The 9,166-nt window shown below is 54.1% G+C and overlaps 1 protein-coding gene across 1 annotated transcript; it reads left to right on the top strand.

Moving 5' to 3' along the window:
* Positions 1-1,244: 1,244 nt before the first annotated feature.
* LOC134159969 (cbp/p300-interacting transactivator 3) lies at positions 1,245-2,979 on the top strand. The gene is made up of 2 exons (XM_062611522.1): positions 1,245-1,330; positions 1,552-2,979. Exon 2 carries the CDS (start codon positions 1,564-1,566, stop codon positions 2,179-2,181), a length of 618 nt encoding a protein of 205 aa, XP_062467506.1. The 5' UTR covers positions 1,245-1,330; positions 1,552-1,563; the 3' UTR covers positions 2,182-2,979.
* Positions 2,980-9,166: the final 6,187 nt, after the last annotated feature.

Genomic DNA, 9,166 nt, shown 5'->3' with positions numbered 1-9,166 from the left:
TTTATGGCTGGATGCACCTGCAAAGATGAGGGCAGACACTCCTCTTGTGCTTGTTTCTCGCCTGGGTGTGCATCTGCATGCGCACTCTCAGGCAGGTCTATGGGAGCGTTTGTCACAATCTCCAGAGTCAAAACCCAATCATGATGTAATTCCAGTAAACAATTATCCAACTGCTTCATTGGCTGAGGCTCCACAGCCTGAAACTCATCCCAGGCCCAATCCTTACCCCAAGGCACATAAGTGGGGTAGGGAACAAGGATGACCCAAGTTTCCTGCAGTCAAGTATCCCTGAAGGAATCGTGGTGCCCACACCACACTGAGGGATCCATGCTGGGGACACCATCCCTTGTCCCAGCCACCTCCATGTCCCTTGCCCTTATTGATGCTGATATGGAAAAGCAGAACAGTGCACGCACCATCTGTGGGCATGGTGACACCAGGCACAGCACGGCTGGACCATGGCACCCTGCTCAGGAGCAGAGTTTGGACTTGGGGGGACGCTCACCCTCAGCAGGGTATCAGTGGGAAATTGGGGGTGCTGGGCCCTGGCACTGGATGCTGTCTGATGCTTTCCTCCCCAGCCTGCCCGAGGTGTCTGCACCTCAGATCCCAGGGGGAGCACCCAAACCCAGCGCTCTGATTGTGGGGATTTGCCAACATCATAGAACCACCTGTGTTGGAAAAAACCTTTAAGATCACCAAGTCCAACTGTTCCCCAGCACTGCCAAGGCCACCACTAACCCATGGCATTGAGCGCCTTGATTACACAGTGTGTGAACACTTGCAGGGACAGTGACTCCAGCCCTGCCCTGGGCAGCCTGTTCCAATGCCTGAGCACCCTCGGGGAAGGAATTGTTCATAATCTCCAGTCTAAATCTCCCCTGGAGTAGCTTGAGGCCGTTTCCTCTTGTCCTGTCATTTGTTCCCTGGGAGCAGAGACCACCTCCTGGCTCCATCCCTTCAGGCAGTTGTAAAGAGCAGTGAGGACCCCCTGAGCCCTCTCCAGACTGAACACCCTCAGACTCGTGCTCTGGTGCCCTTCGTGCTGGAGTCAGCCGGTCCCCCTCGAGATGGGCTCCACTGGGACAACAGAGCGCGGCCCCGAGAGCCCGGCAGCAGCCGCCGAGCCGCGGCGGAGCCAACGAACCGCCCCGTCGGGGCTGGGCAGCCCCGCTCCGAGCTCCAATGGCTGGCGGGGGGCCGGGCCCGCCCCTACCGCGGCTCTATAAGAGCCGGCTCCGGGACGCCGCGCACAGAGCGAGCGGAGCCGAGTTCCAGCGTGAGGTTCGCTGCTGCCGCTGGAGTTGCTGCCCGCCGGAGCCCCGGATCGGTGCGTACCCGAGCGGGCAGAGCCCGGCTCCTCGGGGCGGTGCGGGGCCGCGCTTTGTCCGCGGGCAGACGGAAGACAGCAGCGGCTCCCGGGGAGGGTGCGGAGCGGCGCCTTCCCCCCCGGGGCGGCGGTGGGGATCCTCGTTCGGAGCCGGCTCGGACGGGAGCGGGACGCGGTGGTGTCCGCCGGAGCCTTGCCCTGAGCCGTGTGTCGCCTTGCAGGGGCCTGGAGCCATGGCCGAGCACATGATGATGTCCATGAGCCACGGTGGCAGCGGGCTGCAGGGTTACCGCATGGGGGTGAGCGGGCTGCAGGGACCCCCGCAGCATGGGCAGCACGTGCTGAGGACACTGCCTGCCGCGGGTCAGATGATGCCCTATGGAGGGGCCACCATGGATGGTGCGATGAGGCCAAGACCCAACCTCAACGGACAGATGAGCCACCACCAGATGCAGAGTGCGATGATGTTCAACAGCCCCAGCCAGCAGCAGCAGCAATACATGGGGCCGGTGGGCACCCAGCAGCTGATGGCCAGCATGCACCTACAAAAACTCAACACCCAGTACCAGGGTCACCCTCTGGGTATGAGCAATGGGCCCATGGGAGCTGGTGCCCAGCAGTACAGAGTGGGGCCAAGCCAGCACCCAGGCATGCAGCACATGCCCTCACCAGCGCTGACCTTGAACGTTATGGACACTGATCTCATAGATGAGGAGGTCTTGACATCCCTTGTCCTGGAACTGGGGTTGGACCGGATTCAGGAGCTGCCAGAGCTATTCTTGGGACAGAACGAGTTTGACTTCATTTCAGACTTTGTTAGCAAACAGCAACCCAGTGCCATCAGCTGTTGAGGAGCTTTGAGCTCCTCCTTGTGTCTTGGTGGTTTTGAGTTTGTTTCTAACTTCCTTCTCCACCTGCCATCCTCCTCCTTTCCCCTGCCTTGGCCTGCCCTGGATTCCTGACCTCCCCAAAGAGACAATCATCGGACACTGGCTTGCAATGGATTGCTTTTTGTTTTTTTTTTCCTTCTGTGTGGTTTTTCCTGTGTGGGAGTTCCTGGGGAGGGAGAGTGCACCCCAAACAGAGCAGATCAAGAGCTCTTGCTGTAGAGCTGCCTCCAAATGGCATTAACGGGATTTCTGGCTTAAGTAGAAATAATGGACTTACGACTTTCCGCACCTCTGCTTTGGGTGCAGGCAGCGATAGGCAGCCCCACTGGGAGCTGGATTTGCTCAAGGATTCTGTGGTGCCAGTGAAGTTAAAGGATCCCCTGAGAGAGGATTGTCTCCGTGGTGCATGGTTTGAACCAGTTTCCCCTTGCAGACAGGGGTGGGGTTAGATATTTGTTGGGACTTTCTACTGTGACAGTAAATAGGTCTTCAGTCCCGTGTGTCCAGCTCGGAAAGGGGGCACTTCCCCTGCAGCAGGCTTTTCTCTAACTGGCTGAGCAGAATAAAGGATGCCTTGGGGAAGGGTGTGCATACGTGCCTAAATGTTCATCTCTGGAACTTCAGCTCTCTGACCTGTACAGCCAATCAGCTGTAAAATATACCAAGTGTTTGAGGTTGATTCAGGCATAAAGGCTTAAAGCTGCAGTCTGGCTCCACTTTTTTCCACCTCTGAAACCAAATAAAGACCACGAAGCTGTATATTCCAGTTCTAATCTTATTTATTTTTTTTTCCCCTATGATTATTTATTTGCGAAGGGCTCCTTTCTGTTATTTGGCTTTGGGACTGCTAGGAAGGATGCATGGAGAGTACTGCAGCTTTAAGATGCTGGCTTCCAAAAGCAAGCAAGCAAAGCCTGGGCTAGTTTTCAAGCTGCTCTGCAGAAAGTCACTTCCCCCCCCGAGAGCTTTGTGCTGGACGCACAGGACTGAGAACCCAACACCTTTCCGAACGTGATAAAGATGACTCGGTTTCTCCTTCCCGCACTCAGGAGAGGGTCAACGGAAAGAAGCCGGTGGGGTTTTGTTTCCACCTCGGTCTCTCGTTTCCAGGCTCCTGTTAACTCCGGGTTGCTGCTGCCCCCTGCCGCTGTCAGCTCCATGGCAGCCCCCCCCTCCCTCAACCCAGCGCTATTGTACAGCCCGGTTTGCAAATAAAAGCTGACCCATCCGCGCTGTGCGTTCGTGTGCTGCTGTCGCTGGGGCTGAGCCAGCACCCGAGCTGCCAGGGTTCTATTTCCAGGCCTCACAGTGTGTCCGGCAGGATGAGGTGCTGCTCCTCGGCACTCAGGGTGAGATCCTAGCAGGAAGATGCTGCTCTGGTGCAGCCCTGCTGCTGCCTGACCCGAGGTGCTCGAATGAGGGGTGGTCCTTATGCTCCTTCCAGACCAAGCGCAGCTCTGCCACGAGCTCTCTGATGCAGTTTCTATAGCACAAGGGCTCTAAAACCAGGACATTCGTCGCTCTACTCTTCCAGAGCTTAGCTTGTTCCTTTTAAAGGTTCCCAGCCAGTCCTTCTGCAGACTTCACATGTCCTTCTTCTGCCTTGCAGCAATGGGGGTGTGGATGCTGGTATTGGAGTGGCTGGATCACTTAGACCCCACTTTGGGTTGCCTGTCTGCGTCCCTGGCCTTGTTCTTTGCCCTACTCAAGAGCATTTGTTAAAGTCCTGTTCTTTTGGTGGTGATGCCTGTGCAATCTGGTCAAAAAGTCAATGGCAGGGCTTGTGTTGCAGGTAGGCGAGCCTTGCTTGGGATGTGAGCCCTATGGTGATGGGCTGGTTGAGGCCTAGAAGAGCTTTCCTGTCTCTGTGCACCTGCAGAATAGCAGAGGGCTTGGTCAGCAGATTGTGGGTAAGGAGCCTGCAACTGCATTTGTTCTGTATAGTAAAAGTAGCTGAACCCCAGAACAAAGCAGCATGTCCCAGTGCTCCAGTGCGCTGGAAATGGGCTGCTGATTGAAGCTGCAGCAAGGGAGCTGGTGTGGCTCCAGAGGTGTGAAGTGACTGAGGGGTGTTACCTCTTCATTTCCTCAAAATTGACACTGTTAATCATGGTCAGCCTCTATGATTTCCTAGGCCAAAACCACTTCTGATTTCTGCTGCAGGCCCGTTGAGCTCTGCTTTTCCCATCTAGTTCACTCTGACCTCTCCATCCAGCAACAGGCAGGAGGGCAGCAGTGTGATGCCCCAAAGCACTGGTATCTTGACAGGCACTGCAGAGCAGTTTGAGAGCTTCGAGGACACAAGTGAACTCCTTACTTATGTCCACTTGTGTCTCCTCGCTGGAGAGTTTGCCTTTACAGAGAGCTGCTGGGAAACACCTCTCCTCTGAGATACCCTTCTTGGGATAGAAGGAAGGTTCTCCAGCCCCGCTGCATGGGGATAGCTGGGCAGAACCACCTTGTTCCCTCACCTAGGCTGGATCCTCTGCTATAGTCCAAGTGGATTTTGTAGCTATTCTTGTGCAAATCACATCTTGGGGCAGCCTCTGGGAGCATGCGAGTGTGAAAGTACAGCAAGACAATACATTGCTCTCCATCCCTGTATTTGACCACGTGTGCTCTCAAAGTGAAGTTTGATGATAGCACTCAGTGATTCAGAGCAGCAAAGATGAAAGCCCAGTGCAGGGAGCTGGTGAAGGATCTGCTAACATAGGGGCAGTATGAAGAGTCTGTAAACACATAAAGATTTGTGTCTGTCTTAGGAGGCTTCAAGAGCAGCAGAGTTAAGGGGTGGAAGGCTGGCCAGGTATGCACTACCACACGTTTGCTTTCTGTTTGTGTTCTGGTAAAGGCATCTACTAAGGACAGCGCTGGGGGCAGGATGTGATAGTGTCTGTCAGGTCTTTTGGTTTGACCCAGGACACCTCTTATGCCACAGGATGTGGTAGGTGCTGAGACACATGGCCTCAAAGATCAGATAGACAAAAGACATGGGAAAAAAATCCACCCTAATGAAAAGATCCTGTTTCTGAGTCAGGAAGTCTTTGATCCAGGAAGGCTTTGAGCCACAGATCAGCGATGGAGAGCGATTGAACCTGGGAAGGACCATGGCACATGTGCCACCATCCTCTGCCCTAGGCGCTGCTGTCAGCCACAGGTAGAAGCAGTGCTCTGCATGCCAGGAACCTGTGGTGTGACCAGCAGAGGGGTGACCCATGAGCGTGTGCCCCCACTCTCGCTGCCCATTGCAGCCAAAGGGTTTAACCTCAAGTGAGAACTGCCAGGGAAGGACAAGGCAAAAGCCCATCTAGCCCTACCTGCCCTCTGGGACTGGGTTGTCAGGGAGGATTGATGGTCCTCAGGATGCTCCTTCACAGCTTTCAGAAAGGAGTGGTCCAAGGAGTTGTGAGCCACAGGTTATGTCTTTACCATGTTAAATACCCTGCTGTGGACCTACCCACCCTATACCTGCAATCACTTATTAATTCACAGGTACGTTTTACTTCAGCAACACCTTCTGCCAATGAAATCCACAGGGCAGTTGTGAAGATGTAACCAAGCTCTTCATAAGAAGCTTAAGCTCTGTAAGCTCCTCTTCATTTTAAACCCGCCACCCACTCACTGTGTTGGGTGTCCCAATTCCCAACCATTTCTTGGTCACCTTCTCCATTTTATAGCCCCAGTGATGTTCCCTCCTGAGTCTCTCCCCATTCAAGGATCACTTTGTGTTGTAGATTGTTTTGAGCACTTGTTTCTGCCCTCTCTCTAGTTTTATGGGATGGAGGAGGGAACAGCACTGGTTTAAGCCATAGATGTGTCATGGGTTTCTCCAATGCTATAATTAGATCTGGTTGTTCCGTATTTCCATCATTCATCACAGAATCACAGAAAGATTTAGGCTGGAAGGGACCTCTGGAGGTCACTCAGTCTGCTCCAGGCAGGGCTACACTGAAAGGCAGGGCAGGTGCTTAGGGTCTAGGCCAGGCAAACGTGGAAATCATATTTCTTAAGGATTTCTTAAGGATCTTAAGGTCTTTTCCAGCCCTAACTATTCTATGATTCTATAAATCTTCAGAGACTGGAATTTCTCTGAACACTTAAAAGCTGAGGGTCTCTTCTGGGGCATCATTTATGGCACATTACAACACTCCTGGTTTTCAGATGCTGGTTACACTCTGCCGTTAGGTTGCTTCATAATTGCTCCACCAAGGTATGGACCAAGTCCTGCTTTTCCTGTTTCAACTGCAAATACAAATGACAGTTGATTGCAGGGCACTGTAGTGAGTTGAGAAAAGCTTTGACAAGGCAGCCAGCTCCTGGTGCCGGTTGTGTGTGAAGCTCAGCAGCACTCTCAGTGTGCAGGGGGCTGTGCTGCATCCTGCAGCCTCCGGATGGGAGATTGTTTCCTTCCCAGATCTGCCAGAAATGCCACTGAGTTCACGTTTTCAGGGAATTCTGCAAGCTCAGCCTACTACAAAAGTGCGTGACCTGCTCGTGACCATTGGAATGCCACAGGGGTGAAGGGACCTCAGTTTTCTGATCTTCTCCCATTCTTGGCTCTGACCCACGTGTCCATCCTCACTAGTTCAGCTGTGTTTGGTGTGTGGAGCCACACTGATATCTGGCTCTCTGTTTATGGATGGAGAGTTGCATAGTCTGCCCCATCCTCTCCCAGCTTGTGGTGCTGCTGGATGGTATCATTATCTTTGATTTACTGACACTTCAAGGATGCTGGAGAGGGGCTCTTCATCAGGGATTGCAGCGATAGGACAAGGGGTGATGGGTTCAAACTGAAACAGGGGAAGTTCAGATTGGATATAAGGGAAACCCTCTGCACATCTCTACCTTTCTCCAACACCACCAAGGCATCAGAAGGGGACAGGGAGGTTTTCTTTCAGTTTAGGTCAAACCCCTGTGTATGGCTTTGTATTGCACATGGGCTACTAAGAGCCACAACTAAAAGCCACCCCATCACTGGGAAAATCTGGGTGAGGCTGTGGTGCTGCATTGTGAGCAGTGCCAAAAGCAAACCTTGTTTGCAAAGGGACACAGCGCTGTGCTTTTAATAATTAAACCTAGTCCTAGCTTCCCTGGAGTTCCGGTGGGGTTCCAAAGAGGATCCCATTGTCCCTGAAGGAAGAGGAGCTCAGCAGTGCCCACAGAGTCACAGGCCTGCTGGGGCAAGGCAAGGCAGAGATGCCAGCATCCCTCAGCAATTAAACTGGGTAAAATCCTAAGAAAGGCATCTCGTGGAGATGAGTTTTGAAGGTGCCTATTTCTCTCCTTTGCCACGGAAAGAGAGCTAGCTCAGGCTTGGAGACTGCATTTTAGATATCTTGGAGCAGACAAATCATAGATCCTAGAATGGTTTGGGTCGGAAGGGACCTTAAGATGACCTAGTTCCAGATCCCACCTCCAGTGTGTGCATAGAGGGATTGCTGAACTGTTGAGCAGTTTGGAAAGATGCGACTAAACCTGCTGATTTCTGCCTGCACATCACAAGCATCATCCCCTCCGGACAAGCACAGCTGCTTCATGCATTAAAACCACGACTGCCACAAGGGACTGATTTCTCCTGCAAAGCCTTTGCAAGGATGCAGGGCTCTGAACAGCACTGACTGCACAGCCAAAGAGGTCCAAGCTGAATTAGACCCTCAGTAGCGTTTGGTAACTCCAAAGGGTCATGGAAAGGTGCCCCCAGGAGATGGTCAGCACGATCTGCTCCATCTGCTCCTGTCTGAAGGAGCTCAGGGTGAATTCAAGGCAGCAAAAGAAAAGCTTCAGGATCCCTCCCTGCCCCCTTGCAAGGGCAGGCTCAGCACAGCAGCCTGATATAAATAGCCGGCTTCAGGAAAAGGCACTTTCCGTTCTGGTGTCAGTGCACTGTAAAGAATAAACAGCTTTCAGAGCTGAAAAAAGCCCTCCTTACCGTCTCAGTATGCAAACCCTGCATCTGCTACCGTGCGTGCAGCCAGCTCAGGCACTCGGGGCACGGCAGGAGGCTGCTGGGTGCAGGCAGGGGAGCATCTGTAGGGTGGAGGGGAGGAAAAGCGCTGCGGAGAGCTGGGTTTTGAACTTGGCTGTGGTGTCCACTGTAGGGACATGGAGTGAGAAGCCTTTCCTCCCTGTCCCGGCATGGCTGTCCCAGGGGAGGCGGGACACTGGGGGCTGGTCACCCAGGGGCCATCGATGGTGGCACAGGCACCGCTATCCAGCCGTGGTACCCAACGGAGCCAGGCGGGCAGGAAGGGTCCCAGCCTCCCAAGAGCACCCAGGGACACGCAGGGACCCCCATGGGCAGATCCCCATGGGCAGACCCTCAGGGGCACGGGGAGCTCCCGCGGGGCGCTGCTGCCCCCCGGTGGTACCGGGCGAGATCGACAGCCCAGGCCTTGCGAAGCAGAACGCGGTGGGAGCGCAACAGGGTCACCGGCGTCTGCCCGAAGCTATTTCTGCTGCTTTAACTCCTTCTACAACCTCCTTTTTGTGCTCCATGAGTCCCCCCATCCCCTCTCCACGCTTCCACTGGAGCAGAGCCTGTCCTGGTCCACCAGCCCTGCTCCAGGTCCTGCTCCCGCACCAGGACCTCGTGTGCTGGGGATCTCCCCCCCCCAAACTGCTCACCAGGTCCTGCAAGCACCTATTGATGCTTTCTGCGTCCTGGATCCAAGAAGCTGGACATGCTGGAGACAGGACATGGCTCAGCCATTAGAGTGGCACAGCACCAAACCCGTGCACCTATTGTCGGGGAATGGCTTCATTCAGCCTAAATCAGAAGTCAGATGGCACAGGTCTGCTTCGAGCTGTGCCACAGACGTCCTGTGCGGGCTCAGACAAACCTTTTCACCTCCCCTCCATTCCAGTTTCCCGTCTGCTCCACGATTCTCGCAGGGAAGAACTTCTTCCTAATGTCTGATCTCCACCTGCCCTCCGCATCAATCCCGCT

The sequence above is a fragment of the Pezoporus occidentalis genome, unplaced genomic scaffold, assembly GCF_034315485.1.
Source record: "Pezoporus occidentalis ecotype Australia unplaced genomic scaffold, CSIRO_AGI_Poc_V1 ctg153, whole genome shotgun sequence".
Lineage (NCBI taxonomy): Eukaryota > Metazoa > Chordata > Aves > Psittaciformes > Psittacidae > Pezoporus > Pezoporus occidentalis.
The sequence above is the reverse complement of the archived record's forward strand: the minus strand, read 5'-3'. Positions and strand labels throughout refer to the sequence as shown.

Bases quoted from the DNA above. Each gene is read 5' to 3' on its own strand.
- LOC134159969 (XM_062611522.1), top strand. From the start codon at position 1,564: ATGGCCGAGCACATGATGATGTCCATGAGCCACGGTGGCAGCGGGCTG.